This window comes from Puma concolor, chromosome A2, assembly GCF_028749965.1.
Source record: "Puma concolor isolate L17-30 chromosome A2, mPumCon1.1.hap2, whole genome shotgun sequence".
In the NCBI taxonomy this organism is placed as follows: domain Eukaryota; kingdom Metazoa; phylum Chordata; class Mammalia; order Carnivora; family Felidae; genus Puma; species Puma concolor.
The window spans coordinates 108,004,773-108,025,358 of NC_141668.1; the positions used below are offsets into that span (position 1 = coordinate 108,004,773).

General features: G+C 56.3%; 1 protein-coding gene across 15 annotated transcripts in view; it reads left to right on the forward strand.

Annotated features, from left to right (window-relative positions):
- Positions 1-20,586, forward strand: part of TNS3 (tensin 3) — a 218,932-nt gene that overhangs the window by 175,456 nt on the left and 22,890 nt on the right. For all 15 annotated transcript variants that reach the window (XM_086697137.1, XM_086697139.1, XM_086697134.1 and 12 more), the window contains 3 exons: positions 17,297-17,468; positions 18,872-19,497; positions 20,237-20,323. In XM_086697137.1, the coding sequence (XP_086553263.1) occupies positions 17,297-17,468; positions 18,872-19,497; positions 20,237-20,323 (885 nt within the window). The remainder of the gene's footprint in view (positions 1-17,296; positions 17,469-18,871; positions 19,498-20,236; positions 20,324-20,586) is intronic.

Genomic DNA, 20,586 nt, shown 5'->3' on the forward strand with positions numbered 1-20,586 from the left:
GCTGGGGAGCTAGACTTGGGAGGAGGGTAACTCTCCCCTCCCCGTGTCCCCTGTCACTTGGTGACAGCCCTCGGGCCCTAAGACTCTGCAATAGACACCCCAGCCCCGGAGCCCAGGGGGCCCCTCCTGCCAGAAGAAAGCCACGCTTTGTCTCTGCCGAAAGCCTGGTTCACAGATGTGCGGCTTTGGGAGCCCGGCTGCTTCCCAGCACAGCACATTCTTTTGCTGAGACCGAGCAAGCCTGCCTGCCCTGTTCCAGGGCTGTCCCGTCTGCCCCAGGCCCTGGGGGACGTCAGCTTTCCCCGTGGTGGAGGCCTGGGCTGCACCCAGGTGCTGTACTCAGCTTCCTGGGAGCTGTAGACTGTCAGCGAGTGTGGGAGGAGGCACTGGGAGCAGTCTGGGGTGGGGGTGGGGGTGGGGGGGTCCCTCCCTGCAGCCAGAACCTGGGGTGTGGGGGTGGGGGGGGGGTCCCTCCCTGCAGCCAGAACCTGGGGTGTGGGGGTGGGGGGGGTCCCTCCCTGCAGCCAGAGCCTGGGGGAAGGGGGTGTGGGTCCCTCTCTGCAGCCAGAATCTGGGGGGTGGGGGTGGGAGTCCCTCCCTGCAGCCAGAACCTGGCGGGGGATGGGGTGCCTCCCTGCATCTGTCCTCCGACTGCACCCATGAGAGCCTACAGGACGTGGACAGGACAGGTGCCTAGGTCTGAGGGGCCACCCGGCACCCGTGCCCAAGGGTAGTGCTGGCCTCCACATCTGCTGACCCCTGGGCTGGTGCCACACCGTGCCGGTGCTGTAGCTGGAAGGATGGGGACGGGTAAGAGGGAGAGACGGGAAAACCCCAGATGCTTCATAGGGTTCAAAGGTATTCAGCCTCTTGAAGAAAGAGAAGCCCAAACCAATCAGTCGTCGCCTTCTGGTTCTTTCCCCGGAGGGTCTTGTGTGTGCTCCCTTCCAGAATTGGGAGATTCCTCCGCTCCTGCCCAGAAGGTAGTGTCTGTTCCAGTGTTACCCCCGGTTTAATGCGTTAAAATGTACACAGTTCATACATGGGAGTAATTTCTTGTGAATTTCTTGCACACATCAAGATACTAGAAATTGGGTAGCATGGGAGTGTTTTTCTGACTCCTGAGGTGTGAGATTCGAGAGTTTTGGTCCGTTGATTGCAAGAGAAGAGAGGTCGTTCTGTCCTTCCATCAAGTGTCGGTGGCCGGAGATGCCTCACCCGCACCTGTGCCTTCTCAACATGCAGGGGACTCCCTGCCCACGGTGGCATCTGTTGTATTTGGGGGGGAAGAGTCAGTACCTTAGGGCTGGGTTTTGACTTGGACGTCTCCCCAGTGCGGGGCGAAGTCGTCTCGGGGCAAGAACATAGGTTTCCGAGTCACAGAGATGAGCTGGTCTCCTTTGACCAAGGGTCTTTTTTTTTTTTTTTAATTAAGTGTATTTTTTTAAAGTTTATTTTTATTTATTTTCGGGGAGAGAGAACATGAGCAGAGGAGGGGCAGAGAGAAAGAGAGAGAATCCCAGGCAGGCTCTGAGCTGTCGGCATAGAGCCTGACACAGGGCTCGAACCCATGAACCATGAAATGGTGACCTGAGATGAAATCAGGAGTCAGACACTCAACCAACTGAGCCACCAGGCGCCCCCCAAGTTTCTTAATTAACCTCGCTGTTCAGAAGCTCGTCCACAATGCAGGACTAATGGTTTGCACACGGGAACGTTTTCATGAGGATTAAAGAAAGTTGATATGTGTGACGTAACCGGGATTTTAAAACCTTTTGGAGAAATTTGATGTGAAAGCCTTGGGCATCCAGAGCTGCTCACACAGCATTGGGCTGAGGGCCGGGTGAAGGTCTGGGTTGGAGGGTCCCTCTGTCAGTTGGAGGCACACAGATTATGCGTTCAGGACCGCTTGTGGAAAGATGTCCCCGACTGCTACCTGTCTGACTTTTGTGTGTCCTGTCCTTCCATGTCTTCTCCCTGTATTTGAAGAAAGCAGCAAAGTGCCGTCCGAAAGCATTAGGCTGCCGAGCTGAGTTGGAGTCAGGAAGGTGGCCGTGAGGTTGTGTGGCTGAAGGACATTAAGTGACTCGTGGAGGCTGGTGGCTCTGCAGGCATCAGTGGCCCGCTGGCCTTGGTGCCGAGTTGGGTCCGTGGCGAATTCCTCCCCATTCACTTTACCTAAGGTCACCTGAGACCAGTCGTCCATGCTGGCATTCCCCTGTGACATGGAGGGAACTGGGTCACAGGGACAGTGAGAGCTGGGGTCCAGACCATGCCCACTGTCCACTCCATCCTGCCAGGATGTAAGTTGAGGGAAGTGGACCAGCTCAGCTTCCCTTTCTGCCACTAACTAGTGTCGGCCTCGAGCCATGTTCTCTGTCTGATACTTGACAGGTGATTAGCCTCAGGGAGATCAGGTGGGTGCCAGGTAAACCAGGTCAAGGAAAGTGACACAGACTTTTACAAACTCAGTGAGAGAGAATGGGGTTGGAGGACCCAAGGATGAGCCAGCTTTCCCGGGTGACTGAGTGCAGAGAGAGAAGCTTCTAGAATGTTATGGAGCTCCTTGACAGCGCTTGAGGGGGTAAGAAGAAGGGTCCCCTGAAGATGAAATTTGGTCTTAGAAGATGTGGGTGTTGGGGGGCCCCTCCTTGTGGCTGTTACAGGAGCAGATGTGACACAGTCTGTCCAGGGCAGAATCTTTGAGAAGGATGCTGTTTTCCAGCTGTCTTGTCCCTTCTGCTGTCTGTAGACTTTCTGTCTTCAGCAAGGTCTTGGCCTTTGGGCTGGGCGAAGGCAAGCCAGGAGTGACATGGAGGCAGCTGAAGGAAAACTGGGGTAATAAAGCTGCTTGCACACTGTCTGAAGTGACACTTCTTTTGTTAATAGGGGAACGTTTACAAGTTTAGTAAGGAGATGTTTAAAAAGATACGAATAAAGGAGGAGAAAGACCGTGTTCCTGGGTAGGAAGATAACGTCTTGAAGGTGTCACATCTTACCAACCTCGTGTGTGCGTTTAATGTAGTTCCAATCAGAACACCGATGGGTTTCTTGCAGTGGGACTTGATGAAGTGCTTTTAGAAGTCACGGAGTAAAGGATCTTCATTAGCTAGGGTCCCGCCACCGGACGCGAGGTCTTGCCAGCGAGCCGGAGAATTGAGCGTGCAAAGGGCCTGTCCATCACCTGGGAGGTGAAGGTGAGACCAGACTCACAGCGACTAGAAATCTGGTTCGAGAAAAGGGGGTGCTGTCCACGGGAAAGGGGCTGCTCTGCAGAGAATCCCAGAACGGTTTGCCACGCGGACAAGGGCAACGTGGACCCCTCTCTGCCGCGTGTGTGCGTCACGTGCAGGTGGGGCAGGGGCTTAAACATCAGGCACAGTTCTTGGGAGCAGTAGGGGCGGAGTGTTCCTCTGTTTGCTGCCCTGGATCTCGCCCCTCGGCTTGTTTTCTTGCCTGTCTTAGGTACTTTTCACCCATTCTGATATCTCCTTTATCTTGGACGTTCCAAGCCTCGTGATTGTCATTCTTTCTGGACAGTGTCCTTTGGCCATTCGTTAAGAGTAGGTTTGTGAACAACAAATTCTGTTCGTTCTCCGTCATCTGCGAGTGTCTTATTTTCCCCAGTGGCGGAGGGATATTTTGGCCGCCTGGTAGAACTCCCAGTTGGCAGTCCTTGTCCTTCGGTCATTGCGACATGGGGGCCAGTTCGTTTTGGCCTCTTGGTTTCAGATGAAACAGTTACCCATGTTTGAACTGAAGTTGCCCATAGGTGTTCCTCTTTGGGGCTGTGTGTAGGATGGGCTCCTTGTCTCTGGCGTCCAGAAGCTTCCTCATGATGGGTGGGGTGTTTCTTGTTTATCCTGTTTGGGGATCAGTCAGCTGCTTGGCCACATCTGGGGGGTTTTCAGATATCGTTTCGTCTCAGGACCTCCAGCCAGGCTCTCCCTGTTCTGGGTCCCCCAGGGCACAGCCATCGGATCTTCTGTTGCTGGCGCTCAGGTCCCTCCCCTGGGCCTGTTTTGCTGTGCTGTTCACGTGGGATAAATGCTCCTGCTGGACCTTGTGGCCAGGATCCCCTCCCTGTCCCCCCCCCCACGTTGCTGTTCACACTTCTCTTACTGCCTGTTTCATTTCTACCATTTTTTTGTAACTTTTACTTCCTTACTGAGATTTTGGGTTTGTTGTTGTTCCCCTCCCCCCCATTTGTGTGAAGAGAGTACGCAAATGTTTCCAGAAGCAGGGTTCTGAGGCTGCTGTAAAATCCTTGCCAGGTAATCCCAGCACCCGATTCATGCTGACGCCGTCATCGTTCACAGTCTGCGCTCATCCAAGTGACTTTCCTGGTCCCTAGTGTGACGAGGGGGCCTTCCTGATGCCATGTGGGGAGGCTCTGGATTTATTTTGTCTGGTCTCCTTTCTGCAGCATGGACCATGTGGTGGTGGGATTCACCTTCCCGCCGGCCCTGCTGTTCCGTCTCTGGCTGGAGGCAGAGGGCCCTGCGCCATGCCCATGTCTCCCGGGGTTGGGGGTACATCCTGAGGGCCCCCTTCCTCTGGGAAGCGGGGGTGTTGGGAAAGATGAGCTTACTGCCTGGCTGTCCTGAACCCACGTTGCGGGTTTCTGTGGGTGTTGAGTTGGCCTGGGGCAGGTATTGCCAGAATGGTTTTCTGTGGCTGTGTGGCCACTTTCTTTTGTTTGGTTGGTTTGGCCTTTTGGAGAGGTGAGGAGGCTTTTCCTGGAGCTGATTTGTCCATGCTGGTCGGTAGTCCCGGAACCTGTGGGAGGCAGTAAGGTCAGCAGGCGGCTCACCCCCACAGGTCCCAGGGCCCTGGGCAGCCGCTGCCTGTGCACCTGTCCGGGTCTCCTGTGCCGCGGCCTGGTGACATCCAGGGTGTAGTTTCACGGTGAGGCTGCTCCCTCCTGGCCGGAACCACAAGTTCCCAACCAGACTGTTTTTAGCTTTGCTAATTCGGTAAACGTTTGCTGTACAAACACATCCTCGGTGCTGAGACATGGGACACCGAGGTGAAGTAGGGACGTGACTCTCTGGGCGGAGGCATGGTCCACAGGCACCGGGAGTGGCCCGCAGGAGCCAAGGAGGTAAATCCCAGCCTTAGCTGCAAGGGGCACTTGATGGGGACTCCATGAGCGGATCCCGTGTGGGGTGTGAAGCCTTGAGCTCGGGATGCTGTCCTGTTCCCCGGAGTGGGCGGGGTTGCAGTAGAACGTGGGGACAGTTTATCATGAAGAGGCTAGAAGTAAGAATGTGTGTTGTCTTTGTGGCTGAGGGATCTGCTGGGGGGGGGGGGGAGGGAGGGGGGGGAGAGGCACGCCCCCGGCCGTTGCCCTGAAGGAAGGTGGATGTTTCCGGAGGGCCCAGAGCCTTATCTTTTGCCCCTTGGCCAGGGGTTGGTGTTGTGCCTGATGGCCCTCTGGGGACGTGGCCACAGGGTGGGGACCCCTCGATGACAGGCTGCCCGCAACACGCACCTTGAGCAGACTTGCGGGAAGAGGGAACGCGTCGGCCCCCTTGTCGCCAGGCCAGGGGCCGTGGTGCTAGAGCTGCGACCGCGCCACGGAGACCCTACTCCTGCATCCACATCTCAGCTCTGCCTCCTCTTCCGCGGCTTCCTGCTCCGGAGAGCCGCGTCCTCGCGGGGGGGCGCCCTGTGGACCCAGGCACCTGGGTGTCAGTAAACCGCGGCTCCCGTGTAGTAAAAGATGGGCACTCAGAGTTCAGGTTTCTGTGAGGACAGGGTCAGGCAGGGAGCTGCGTCCCCACCCGCAGCCCCCACCGAGTCCGGGGGTTCCCCAAGGACTGGAGCGGCCTCGGCTCCCTCTCGGGGCCCCTGGAGGATCTGCAGGGGGTTCTGGCCATGGGTGGCCAAGGGCGCCGGCACCCGGGAGGGGCTTGTCACCACGAGGGACCCCTCTGGAGGATAGGAAGCTTCCACTGTGGTGCAGCGCTCCCCAGACTTGTCTGAGGCGTCCAGGCCTCCGTGCACATGCACTTGGGCCCTGTCCAGACTTCTCCACCAGCTTCTTTCTGCCTTCCTCTTCCCTTAATCATGAAATTCGCCCTTCCTGTTTATCCTCGCTTGTTCTGATCTCACCCTCCCCTGTCTCTCCTGCTACGGCGAGAGTGGGTCCCCATCCGGGTCCCTGTATGGGTCTCCGGGGCCAGGCTGACCCTTGCTTGCATCTCAGGGAACGGCTCATGCTTTGGACGCAGAGAATCCCCCTTCCTCCAGGAGGGCCGAGAAGGTCAGAGAACGCTCGGTCCCCGTCAGTTCTTGTGGTTCTGTTTAAGGGACTGTGAAGACAGGACAGACCACTCATGTGGGGGGCGGCTGGGGCGTCTGAGACCAGGAGCGGCGCTCCCGTATCCGCTGCGGATTTCGGTTTGCCCTTCGCTTTGGAGAGAAGGAAATGTGTCTTAGGATCAGGTCCCTCGGGTCTGTTTCCTCCTTCCCCCCAAAGTGGAGCGATTTCCTGCATCCTGTCCTGGGGGAGGGGTCGTTCTGGGGAGAGGGTCCCAGGATGTGGCTCTGCGGGGGTGGCCACCTGCCGTCTGGCCTGGCCTCTTGTGGAGGGAGCGTCTGTTGTGGTGACTGGGTGCTGGAAGTTACAGTGAGATGTTTGGAGCAAGTTTTTTTTTCCTTTTGTTTTGAGAGAGAGAGCAGGGGAGGGAGGGGCAGAGAGAGAGAGGGAGAGAGGATCCCAAGCAGGCTCCCCACTGTCAGCACAGAGAGCAACGCAGGCCTGAAGCTCCCACGTGCGTGCACAGCCTCCCCCACACCTTGACCACCAAGATTGTGTTAGCAAAGACCTTTTGTGCATCGGCGTGACCAGCCTGCTTGTCGGAAATGGTGTCAGGTGGGAACCCGAGTGGAAAATAGCCAGAGTGAAGACATTAGGGTCCAGGGAGCCACAGTGTCGTCCCCTCGGAGCCTCCTGATCACCCACCAGGCCGCAGGTAGGGATGGCGGGTGCCGTGGACACTGCACCGTCCGGCGAGGGCTCCCAGAGTCTGAGGTTGCTTGCGCCTCTGGATGTCTGCCTCAGCCTTGTCGGGCCGCCATCCAGGGCCCCGAGGACGAGGGGAGATGACAGGTGGTCTCCTCCCATCTCTCGTTCCTCATTGCCCGCCGTAGTGAGCACCCTTCGTGTCCTCCCGAGGGAGTCCTCCCATGACCCTGAAGCAAGCGCCCCCATTCTTATCCTGCCATTTCCAAAGAGGCTACGTCGCCCCAAAACGTGCGCCTAGTGCTGTGGGCATGTCCTCCCTGGAAGTTCACATGTTGATGTCAGAATGCAGCTGGATTCAGGGGCAGGGATTTGCAGATGTGACTATGGTGAAAGGAGATGATTAGGGCGGCCCCGGTCCAGTGTGATAGCGTCTTTGTAAGCGGAGGACATCAGGACACAGACATGCAGAGGGACGACCACGTGAGGACACGGGGAGGAGACGGCCGTCCCTGCATCCAGGAGAGGCCTGGGGAGGGACCAGCCCGGCCACGCCTGGATCTCCAACTTTAGCTTCCAGGACCTGAGGAATAGATCGCATTGTGTGAGGAATAGATCGCGGGTACATGTGTGACACCAGGACTCTGACCCAGGGAGTCCGGGTCCAGAAGGAAGAGGAGCATGACGATGGGAATTCAGGAGAAGGTTCTGGAATCCCCTCCGGCCAACGAGGCACGGGAGTTTCTGGAAGATGTGGCTTCCCGTCAGGTCAGCTGGTGACAGTGCAGACCCTGGCCAGTTGTTTTGAGGACCAAGTAAGCCTGCAAAGGGCCCTGCACGTAGGGATTATTGGTAATGTGCTGACACTCTATGAAAACTTGCTTTTTCTAACAAAAATATCTTTTTTGTGTCTCAGCACATGTTGTGAAGACGTATCAGCTTCACACACTCAGTAATGGCGGGAACCCAGGGAGCCACGCAGTGTTAACTGAGGCTGAGATTTCCAGCACTGACCTAACAGGGTTTGTGGTCTTGTGATCCCATGATCTCAGGGTGATTTACAGGTTTTGCATACTCACTGCTGCCTGGCTGGGGACCTGGTTTTAGGATCTGAGCGGTGATAATCTCCTGAAAATGGCAGACTTCCGGTTTCTGAAATTGGGACAGAAACCTCCCATTAGCCTGCTGGGGTCCCAGAGGCAGGTCCCCAAATGCCCAGGGGTTCTGGGGCGTAAGCATCCCATAAGGATGCCTTGGATGTATGTCCATCAGATTTTCCGTGGGAAATGGGGTCTTCCAGTCATGGCAAGAGGCAGGCTTGTGCCACAGGCCCTTTGAACGTGACTGTGAAGTTCTGCAGTACAGTCATGGTGGGAAGAAGGCTCCCACCCACATACTGGTTGAAGGCTCTTCAGGGTCCATATGTCAGCAGTCTTTGCCGGGCTGAAGTGACCTTTCCTTAGACGTCCCGTGGCAGTGTTTCACATGAAACCCACGTGCATTTCTAGCGGAAAGCCGATTGCTGGAATTGTGCCCGAAGGAAGAAAACATCAAGAATTTTTGTCCTGTGGCCTGGCCCCTTTGTGGGGCTAGAATTGTTCTGGGAACTTGGGACTTGTAACCAAACGGGGGTCACGAGGACAGGCATCTTCACCGACAGACCTGGGCGTCATCTGTGGGGTCCGTGTCTGCTGCTGGCCTCCATCTGCATGTAAATCCCGGGACGCAGGCTGTGGTGACCACACTCCCTGTCTCTCCTCGGCTGACCCGCCAGCAGGTGCATAGGCTCCCCTCTGCCTGGAAAGCACTTTCTCTGGGCTCTGGCCTCCGCACAAGGAAGGCTTCCCTGAGGGAGGTCCAGTGCCTCCTTCTCCCTGGCGCCCTGTCCCCCGGGTAGCCCGACGCCATCTGCCATATGCATTCCAGTCTGCCTTGATTCCTACCCAGTGGACAGCAGCTTCAAGATCTCCTATCACTGGGGCCGCTGCAAGTGACCAGTCCCCACCACGTAACTGGCTGACAGAACATGGGAGAAAGACGTGGGGCTACTCACAGGAGCCATAGGGCTGAGCACACACGTACCCACCCTTGGATGAAGGATAAACAAAACGTGGCCCGTCCAGCAGTGGAATATCATCAGCCCTAAGAAGGAAGGACATTTTCGTACATGCTGCCACACGGATGACCCTTGAGGACAGAAGCCAGACACAGAAGCACACATACTGGATGATTCCACGTGGGTAGGGTCCTGCGAGGGGTCCCGTCTGGGGAGGAGGAAGGTGGGTGCGGGGCTGGGGGAGGGGTGGGGAGGAGTGTCTAACAGGGACAGAGCTTTGGTTTGGGAGGATGGCAGTGCTGAGGCGCACGCCGTGGGCGTCCTGGGTGCTGCTGAACTGCACACCACAGGTGGTTAAGATCGTGAAGTTTATGTGTCCTTTACCACGTTCTTTCTTGGAAAGGGAGATGTCAGTGAGCCGCAGAGGAAGGTTCTGGCCTTGGGGTTTTGGTCATGACGCCTCACCCCCGCCTGCTTCTCCGCTCTGTGTGCAGCTTCCCGCGTCCAGGCTCCGGGTGGTCTCGGTATCCCCAGGACCCCCGGCCCCGATGCCGTTCTTTGCTGAGCCCTGCGGACGGAAGCAGTTTGTCCTCCTGGGCGCACACACCAAAGCCCAATTTTGTGGGTTGCCCCGGGGCCCCGTGAGCACCTGAGAGACTGGCCTCGCGTGGTGCATCGCACGGGTAGCAAATGCTTTGGAAACTCTCCCCATTTCCACATTAGAATTCCCGGCACCACCCCAGCTAACTAGGGGGAAGTGTGTTTTCCTGCCAGCGTGTTTGAATCAGAACCTCTGAATGGAAAAGAGACATCCTCAAAGAGGCTGGGAAACACAGGGTCCCGACTGCAACGGGCTGTTTGAGCTGTGTGCGCAGGTTCTCAGTTCTCCTGGCTGGGGGAGGCCTGCAGACGTTTCTGGAGGGGGTACCTCCCGCTTGGAGGAGGGCGTCACGGCGGGGTCAGCTCTCTGCACCCAGACAGGAGCCCTGACCCCGGCGTCGGCCGGGCACTTCTGAGTCTGTCGGGGGAACGAGAACGTCGGTCCTTCTAGAAGAGGGAACCAGTTCACCCCCGGGGGGGACATTCCGGCTACGCACGGAAAATGCTGACTTTAGCCGTAGAACACATTCACGGTCAGAGATTTTGACCTGAAGATGCACGAAGGGAAAAGCTCAGGACCGAGAAAGTACGTGTCCATCCATGCGGAGGTCATCCGCCATTTCCTTCTGTGGGGCTGCGGGTACGCGGCTTTGATTTTCATCCAGAAACACACACGGAGGCCTTGGCTGTTCCAGCCTTTCAGGGGTTTTCCCTACTTAATTCTCCTTCTATCTGGTTGCTTGGCTGTCCTTCCTTTGCTTTCCAGAAGCTCGGCTTAATGGCCTGCTGTTCGTAGACAAATAACAGAAGCGTGCTAAGATAAGGACTTCCTTTTAAAAAAAAATCACTTCTACCCAGCTTCCCATGCAAAGTCACGCTTTTTAAAAATAACACTTTAAATTTACAGCTGAACAGACCCGAGAAGACATCTGAGCTGCTGTTCATGGGTGGGATTCTGCAGATGGAGTGCCAGAGGCTGGGAGTGCGGCCAGCGGTCCGTGACTTGTGGCCAAGAGCCCAGGTCCAGAACCTCAGGGGGTGTGGGCAGCCCTGGCAGCCCCAACCTTCACACCTGGAGATACAGGGACGGAGACGAAAAATGTGTTCATACTACTCATGCAGAAATCTCTCTGATGGTCCACAGTTAACTCCGTAGTCCCCGGGTGTGAGCAGGAGGGCAGGGTGACAGATGGATGATGGTGGAGGCTGGATTGATCGATCAATGATGGATCGACCATACGTATGTACAGCCTCACACTCGCTTCCAGAGGGGTGACCGAGAATATGCCTGTTTCTCACGGCCTGAGGCTCAGTCAGGTGGTCAAATAGCAAAACTCCTCTTTCTTCCCCGGGATAGGTGAGTATCCTCTTGACATCCCCCCTGCTAAATTTATTTCACGTTTCCTTAAAGGCCATGTGGAAGTGTAGCTGCAGTTTGTAATTAACAGTCACTGACGCACGAATCAGTCGTTGTTGTGCTTTGTAAGATTCTTCACGCACAGGAAGGCAGGGAGGCATGACTTTGTGTTGATGTCCTGCACCCCAACTTGTGCAGCACATTGTGGTCCCTGCGCCTAAGGTGGGGGCCACATCCCAGCACGCATAGACCTGGGTCTGGCCGGCTCGGGCTGGGTGGGCAGCGAGCATGCGGGGCCCCCTTCTTCCTGGAAACTTTTCCTGTGCTGAGAATCGCGGCCAGCGGGGAGCAGATGTTATCCAGCTTCCCACGGAACCTCCTGCAGCGGCCCCAGCAGGGCCTAAAAATAGACCTTTTGGAAAAAAGCCCACGACCCTCTGTCACCCCTGTTCTGGGTAAAGGAAGTGCAGGAAGGGGAAGCTGAGGGGAGCCTGGGCCCGGAAGGTCCTGGAAGGTCTGGGAGCCCCGGAGGGAGGGGCTCCAGGACAGCAGCTGGCCCAGGGAACCAGGAAGCCAGGGGCCTGGTTTCCAAACACTGATGGAATTGTGCCTCCTCCTGGGGTGTCAGCAGGAAAGGGGAAATGTGAGACTATGTCAGGAGAAACACAAACGTGGCTTTGCGTGGAGGATGCTGGGGACGTGAAAGAGGCACGTGTCGGGGCCTCCGGGGCCCTCACGTGTCACCGGCCAGGCAGCTCCCTCGCGGGCGGGACGCCTCACCAGCTCCCGACCGTCCTCACTGCACCCCTGGGCCTCCGTCCGGACCCAGACTGAGAATGCAGAAGCCAACGGCCTGGAATAGGCGGCCGGGCCCAGGGACAGTCCTTTCAAAACGTCACCGTAACTGCTAACAGCAGAGGTTCAAGGTGAACACTGTCGGCCACACGTGTTCCACCTGCCCTCCCCGCGTGCGCTTCCTGGAAGGTGGTGGGTCCACGAGGCGGGTTTGCGTCTATGGGCCAACTCCCAGACCTGGTGTGCTTGTTTTTGGTTCAGGTTTCCAGTGTCTTCTCCAGCCCCGTGGGCTTCCTGTGTCACACTCTCTGGATGTCCCACAGGGACGGGCCTGCGCCCTGCACCTCTGAGGATGGAGGTCGTGCCCTTTCTCCTCGAGGCCCCACTCCTGCTGGGTGGGTGGGGGGCCCTGCAGCCCCGTGGGGCCACCTTCAGCTGCGTGCATGCGTCTCTGAGCACACAGGAGGGCCCGGCTCTGTGGCAAATGTGGCCGGGAAGCCAGCGTCCCCACGCTGAGGTCCTTGGCTGTCCCTTCTCCAGATTGAGGGTTAATTAAGCTTTGTGGCCTGGGGCAGGGAACAAAACCCAGCCACTGCCCAGAGTTGGTGCTGAGTTGTGAACAAAGCCACTTTCATGGGGAGCGCTGAGCTTGCTATTTTCCGGAACCGGGGATGGGGTGATGGGAACAAAGCGGGATCTCATCTCCCTCCTGCCTCTGTCCCGGGGGTGCCTATCTCAGGCGCCACGCGGCTGTGGCGTGGGATTCCTGAGGCTGCTGTGGCACGGCAACACTAGAGCGTGTGCCCCTGTGGCTGCAGCAGGACCACCGAGAGCACCGTTGGTGACGGAGTCACCTGCCGGGGGGTAGGTGCTGTGCACGCTCTTGCGTGACCCGCCAGGCTCCTTGAGTGACCCACCAGGCTCCAGCCACCCTCATGCGGGCATGTTGACCTTTACTGATAAGCAGGTCTTCTGACTCCAGAGTTGGGTGCTTGCTCCTTGGCCGGGCCTGGGGTGATCAGGACCACTACCCTGAGTCCTCAGGCCAGCCCCCAGGGCTGTTTCCACATCCTGCCCTGGACTTTTTCCTTTAACTTCGGAGCCACCCCTACCTCGTTCATTACTTCATAGCAGGTGTGAGACACTCACGTCGGCGCAGGGGTGGGGGCCCGGCAGGGGGCAGTGGGGTTGCCCTGCCCTATGCACACAAAGCCCGCAGAAGGTGCACAGCAGTCCCATAGTGTCCATTTTACCGGAATCCCGCATCCTTCCCGGCTCCCATCAAACATGCTTCCTCCAGGAAGCCCTCCAGCTCCCGCAGACAGAAGCAGTCCCTCCCACAAGTGCCTCTGTGGATACAGGAGTGCCAGTCCTCAGGGACTTACAGTGTGGTTTGTACAAGTACAGCGTTAGTGGGGAGCCTAGGGGACTCTGTCAGTAAGTGTCTGACTCTTGGTTTTGGCTCAGGTCACGACCTCACAGTTGGTGCGTTCAAGCCCCATGTCAGGCTCTGTGCTGGCAATGGGGAGCCTGCTTGGGATCCTCTCTCCCTCTCTCTCTGCCCCTCCCCTGCTTGTGCTCTCTTTGTCTTTCTTTTTTTTTTTTTTAATTTTTTTTTTTTCAACGTTTATTTATTTTTGGGACAGAGAGAGACAGAGCATGAACGGGGGAGGGGCAGAGAGAGAGGGAGACACAGAATCGGAAACAGGCTCCAGGCTCTGAGCCATCAGCCCAGAGCCCGACGCGGGGCTCGAACTCACGGACCGCGAGATCGTGACCTGGTTGAAGTCGGATGCTTAACCGACTGCGCCACCCAGGCGCCCTCTCTTTGTCTTTCTCACAAATAAATGAACTTAAAAAAAAATACATTAGCGCTGGGCTTCTCTGTAGAGAAAAGTGTACTGAGTGCGTAAAAACCACTGAAATCGGTTCCTCCGTTTTCCCCTTCCCAGGATTGCACAAGGTGCTATGTTTCGACGTTTGTCACTGATTTTAATAAGTTTGACTACTAAGTGAAAATGTGTAGTTTTGTTTTTACTTATCTTGGTTAGATTCCATGGATTGCTTTCTAAATTTTTTTTAATGTTTATTTAATTTTGAGAGAGAGCGAGCGCGCGTGCGTGCGTGAGTGAACACAAGCAGGGGAGGGGCAGAGAGAGAGGGAGACACAGAATCCGAAACAGGCTCCAGTCTCCGAGCCGTCAGCACAGAGCCCGATGTGGGGCTCGAACTCACAAACCGCAGGAGTTCGTGACCTGAACCAAAGTCAGACGCTTAAACTGACTGAGCCACTCAGGTGCCCTGACACTGGATTATTCTTAATGCACTCCAGGTTTTTTGTGACATTCTCTTACATTTTCTGAAACAATTTCCATTTAATTAAAGCGTGTATGCCTTTTAACTCCAACATATGTATAGCTGTGAGTGTTCTCTCTCTCTTTCTCTTTGTTTTAAATTTCTTTGTTACCTGGCTCGCCTGATTGGTTTTTTTATTTTTTTAATTTTTTTTTGATGTTTATTTTTGAGAGAGAGAGACAGACAATGCAAGTCGGGGAGTGGTAGAGAGCGGGGGAGACACAGAATTTGAAGCAGGCTCCAGGCTCTGAGCTGTCAGCACAGAGCCCAACGCGGGGCTTCAACTCACGAACTGCGAGGTCATGACCTGAGTTGAAGTTGGATGTTTAACCGACAGAGCCACCCAGGTGGCTTTTTAAATTAAATATTTGAATTGTGTCCAGAAATTATAGATCGATGATAGATAGATGGATGGACGGATGGATAGAGGGTGGATGGACAGATGGTTAGGTAGCTGGATAGAAGGATGGATGGAAGGTTAGGTAGCTGGATGGATGGATAGATGATGGATGGTTAGATAGGTAGATGGATAGATGATGGTTGGATAGGTAGGTAGATGACTGGCCGACTGGCTGGATGGTTAGGTTAGATAGGTGGATGGATGGATGGATGGATGGATGGATGGATGGATGGATGGATAGGTGGTTGAATGGATGATGAATGGACAGATGCATGATGGGGTGGATGGATGATACGTGGTTAGACAGGTGGGTGGGTAGATAGATGGAAAGATGGATGGATCAATCAGTCGATGAATAAACAGGTAGGCTGTGGAGGGTGGTGTATCTCCAGAGAGGGAGATTTTCTCCAGGCAGACATTTAGGTCCAGGTGGGCCTGATCTGTTTCTGGTGCTGGTGTTCCCATGACGTGGCCCTCTGGGGCCTCACCTGGAATCCCTGTTGGCAAGGGCCTCTCTTCCTGAGTAAGTGCCTAGAGCCCCACCGTGAAACTGCCCAAACCCCTGCTTGTTTTGTGGCTTCCCAGCTGCTACCTCAGCCTTGGTGAGCAGGCATTGGGCTCACTTCAAGTCCCAGCTGCCCAAGTGGCTCAGAACCTCACTTTTTCTCTCTCTAGATCAGTGGGACTTCCACAGCCCTGACCACAGACTTGGGTCCAGCCTACATTCCACGTGCTTCAAAGGGGTCTGTGGCCAGGATGCATTACCCGCCCTAATGCCATCCCCTTCCTGGAAATGAGTCATAGGAGTGATCTGGAATTTTTAAAGACTTTACTATGCTTTTATCCACTCTCGTTATTTTTTTTTAACTTCTTTGTTTTGAGAGAGAGAGAGAGGGAGAGAGAGAGACTGGGAGTGCACACAAGCAGGGGTGGGGGCAGAGGGAGAGCGAGAGAATCTTTTTTTTTTTTTTTAAATTTTTTTTTTTCAACGTTTATTTATTTTTGGGACAGAGAGAGACAGAGCATGAACGGGGGAGGGGCAGAGAGAGAGGGAGACACAGAATCGGAAACAGGCTCCAGGCTCTGAGCCATCAGCCCAGAGCCCGACGCGGGGCTCGAACTCACGGACCGCGAGATCGTGACCTGGCTGAAGTCGGACGCTTAACCGACGGCGCCACCCAGGCGCCCCAAGAGAGCGAGAGAATCTTAAGCAGGCTCCGTGCTCAGTGCAGAGCCCAATGGGAGTCTCAGTCCCACAACTGTGATCCAGATTTGGACTCCTAACCAACCGAGCCCCCCAGGTGCCCCAAGTCTCCCTTGTTCTAAAGCAGAAAGCAAAATAACCTGTATTTCTTACAATGTTATTTTATTGACCATAGTCGATTTTTTAAGAAGCTGGGTTTACAAAAAAGGCAAGTGGGGCATCTGGGTGGCTCAGTCAGTTGAGCGTCCAGCTTCAGCTCAGGTCATGATCTCCCAGCTGGTGGGTTCAAGCTCTGCGTCAGGCTCTGTGCTGACAGTGTGGAACCTGCTTGGGATTGTCTCTCCCTCTCTCTCTTTCTGCCTCTACCCTGCTCACTCTTTCTCAAAAATAAATATCGAAAAAGGCAAGATTGTACAAATATCCAGAAATAATGGAGATGCCGGGCCATAACCAGATGGGCATTTTGTCCGTGAAAATGTATGAAATTCCAGGGAGGTGTTGGCTTGGTGTTAAACAGCAGGTTTCCATGGCACTCAGTTTCTCACTCCCTGAGTGACAGGGTCCGGGCCAGGGTCTGTGCATCTTGCTGGGGTGGGGACACCAGCCATCAGGGCTGTGCTGGAGGTGGGACGTGTGCTAGGAAGCTCGAAGCCCAGGGTGTGGACTAAGATACCAACTCGGCACACATGGAGGTGAAGTGCCCACTGAGCCACAGCCACAGGGTCTGCACTTTGTGGAAAGTGTCTCTTCTGTGGAGTCTCTTCAGCTGTTTCGCAGAGAGAAGGCCTTGCCCTTCCTTCCTTCCTTCCTTCCATGTTTATTGTTGAGAGAGGGAAAGAGACAAGAGTGTGAGCAGGGGAGGGGCAGAGAGAGAGAGGGATACACAGAATCGGAAGCAGGCTCCAGGCTTTGAGCTGTCAGTGCAGAGCCTGGCTCGATCTCATGAACTGTAAGGTCATGACCTGAACCGAAGTCGGATGCTTAACCGACTGAGCCACCCAGGCACCCCTGACTTTTATTTCAATGTTTATTAATTTTTGAGAGAGAGAGAGAGAGAGAGACAGCATGAGTGGGGAAGGGGCAGAGAGAGAGGGAGACACAGAATCCCAAGTAGGCTCCAGGCTCCGAGCTGTCAGCACAGAGCCCAATGGTGGGGCTCGAACCAACGAACTGTGAGATCATGACCTGAGCCGAAGTTGGATGCTCAACTGACTGAGCCCCCCAGGTGCCCTCTGAAGCCCCTTTCTAAAGTGACAGCCAGCCGGCTTCATCATCACGGTCGGTCTGTCTGTGTAAAGTCGCCTGCAGGATGTTGATGACGTGTGCAAGGCAGAACAAAGCTTTGCACGAAGCTCGTCAGCTCACCGTAGCGTGGGGAAGTTGGGCGCGTGTTCCGTCCGTGTCTTGCATTTGGGGAGTGCACCAGACCAGAATGATCCCTGCTTAGTGGCTTTGGGCCCCTCCCCTGCAGCACAGATTTTCAGAAGCCATTTCACCCCTTCTGGAAGAATAGTGACCAGGCCTGTAAGCACATCTCCACTCTGGTTTTCTCGCTGCAGAACCTCGAGGCTGCCCTGAGGTCCCGCATCGCGCTGTGGGGATGTCCGAGAGCCCCGTCGGGCCCAAAGCCGCGACGCTCCGGGCTGACATGCCGGCCGCGCCCTCCTCCTTCCAGCGGGCGTTCACGTCCAGCACCACCTCCAGCAGCAGCCCCGGCCAGCGGCGCAAGAGGTAGGGAAACGGGCCCTTGCGCTTAGCGGAGCCACCCTTGCAGATGGAACAGGCCACGGAGGGGAGGGCGGAGGGCCTGGCCTGCAGCCCACACGCGGCTGCTCTGTGCGCTGAGAACCGTTGCTCTTGAGAAGTGTAATCACAGATAGACACTCCTGAGAGCGTCCCCCCACTGTTGACGGGCCACGTGCTCAGGGAACCCACCGGCAGGTGGACTCTGGGGACAGTGGCCAGTTCAGGACCGGCACCTGTGACAGCGTGCTCTGAGCCAAGGCTGGAGCAGGGGTGCCATTTCACCCCTTCTGGAAGAAGGGCCTTCTCAGCGGCCAGGATGGCGGTGCTCTTGGGGACATGGAGTTTGTCCCGGTGTTCGGGAAAGCCCAGCGACACCCCCTTGGTGGATTGCGAGAGCAGGAGGGGCACACAGAGGGAGAGAGGTCACGTCGGTGCTTTGTGGGGGCCGGCCCTTGAGCCACTGCATGTGCCCTGACCAGGAACAGTTTCTTGGTGTTTCCCTAGGACATGTCATGCCCCAGCTCTTGATTCTGCCTCCTTCCTCTTTTTTTTTTTTTTTTTTAAGTTTACTTATTTATTTTGAGAGAGAGAGAACAGGGGAGGGGCAGAGAGAGAGAGAATCCCAAGCATCAGTGCAGAGCCCAATGTGGGGCTCAAACTCACAAACTGTGAGATCATGACCTGAGCCGAATCAAGAGTCAGACGTTTAACTGACTGAGTCACCCAGGCGTCCCGTTCTTCTTCTTCAAACCAGGGTCAGGGTCTCATCTGAGGACTTGGTGTGATGCCTGGGGCAGTAAGTGTTTGCTAGGGAGTGTGTGTGATTTGCTGGCTGGGAGCTGACTTTCTGGAGTTCCAGAAATTTGGAATTTCTGATTCCCTCCATCCTGGAATTTCTGGCTTCGGGTAGGGTAACTTCTCATATTACTACTGGGCTCCTTTAATCAGCTGGTTAGGGGAAACTGAGTCAGGTGCCCTGGCTAGCTATCAGGGGAGGGGGAAGAAGAAAATGGAGAGCGTGGTTTGTGCCTGGGGAAGCCATTCTGCCAGAAGCCGCACACAGTGAACTGCGTGGCCGACGTGCATGCAGGGCAGGCACAGACTGCCAGCTGGACACGGGGCTGAGAGGCTTCAGAGCCGGGGACCCGGCTTTTGTCTTGAGCAGAAGGGCCTTGGCCGAGTGAGGAGGGAGGAGGCAGGGAAGGTGTGATCGGGTGCGAGGGGCTGAGCATCTTGGGGTGAGTGGCGAAGAGGGAAGGGCGGGTCTGACTGCTGACATTTTGGGGGAGCCTCAGCACCAGTTTCCCGTCTGTCTTCGCCACCTGGGGGACCCCTCCTGATCTCCGGGCGCCTCCTAGAGTGTTCTGATTGCTCTGTCTTTCCAACAGCCCTCCATCCGCCGAGCTCCCATGGGTGGAGAGCAGCCCCAAAGCCTCACTGGCCCTGTTGGGGAGCGGCCGGCCGGCAGGAAGTGTCCTGGGCTCCGGCGAGTTCCCTGGCTCCAGCCTCGGCCCCGACAGCCCCGGGCGGCCCCACCTCCCACCCGCCGAGCTCCAGGCCCCTTTCCACAACCACCAGCTGTCCCTGGCGGAGCCACCTGAAGCTCTGGGCCCCCCGAGTGGCCAGGCCTTCCTGGGCTTCGGCACTGCCCCCGTGGGGAGCTGCCTTGCCCCTGGGGACGACCCCGGGGCCTTGCTGGTCCATTCTCACGGAACACCCCAGGCCCCCAGCACCCCGCGGACGGCAGCAGCGGCCGGTGACAGCGGCTTCCTGTCCTCCAGTTTTCTCACGGTGACGCCGGGCCACAGCGGCCACCACAGTCCGCTGACCCTGCCTGGGCAGCCGCCCCTACCCGAGAAGAAGCGAGCCTCGGAGGGGGACCGGTCTTTAGGCTCAGCCTCCCCTTCATCCAGCGGCTTCTCCAGCCCCCACAGTGGGAGTTCCATGAGCATCCCATTCCCCAACATCCTCCCGGATTTCCCCAAGGCGTTGGAGCCAGTGGCACCCAGCCCAGGTAGGCATGTCTCCGCCGGTGGGAGCCCCGTGTGCGCTCGCTCAGCGAGGAGGGGGCCCTGGGATGTCCGGGCAGCGCCTTAAGAGCGGAGCCCAGAGCCGTCCAGTGGGGTCTCTGTTCCCTCTGCTTCTGCGCTGACCCACGGTGGGTTCTGTTTCTCCTGCCACTGGGAATCCTTGTTTTTCGAAAATTTTTCTTTTTGTTGTTGTTTCTATTTTGAGAGAGAGAGAGCAGGGGAGGGGCAGAGAGAGAGGGAGAGAGAGAATCCCAAGCAGGCTCCGAGCTGCCAGCACAGAGCCCGATGCCGGGCTCGAACCCACAAACTGTGAGATCATGACCTGAGCTGAAACCAAGAGGTGGACATTTAACTGACTGAGCCACCCAGGCGCCCCCTACCCCCTTTCTTTTTCGAATTCAGTGAACTCATTCAAAATTTAACTATGGAATGTTTCAAATGTGTAAGAATAAGATACTGACACGATTAAGCAGCACCCAGCCACTCCGTCTGCCTGTCTGTCCTGCTCCCCGGGGCCGGCCGCCGTGTCGCCCCAAGTCTGCGCTGGTCAGGAAGCCCTGCTCCCTGACGCACATCAGCCTGCTCCCGCGTAGTTAAATACGGTGCTCTTTCCCAGGACACCCCATCCTTGCCCCGCATTGGACTTTGAACGTTTGGTTCCATGAGACGTGAGCGGTTGCCATAAACCCTCCGCAGTGACCGGTTTTACATTCTGTTTTGCAGATAATGCGGGTGATAAACATGTGTCCGTGAACTTTGTCCAAGACACATCCAAATTCTGGTACAAGGCGGATATCTCCCGAGAGCAAGGTGCGTGGGCAGGACAGGACCCCGGGGTGGGAACGTCCGGGGCTCGTGGCCTTGAGCAAGGCCTGCCCTTTATCACCTACCTCTGCAGAAAATGCACCTTTAGGTTTTTACGGCAGAGGCTCAGTCCTAATGAGGGAGCTGGGCAGACGTGAGCACTGCCCGTGAGCATGGCGGCATGCCCGTGTGCTTTCTGGTGGCTCTGCCAGCTGCCATTGGCAGCGATGACTGCGGATGGTCACAGGCAGAGATGTTCCCGGTGTCCC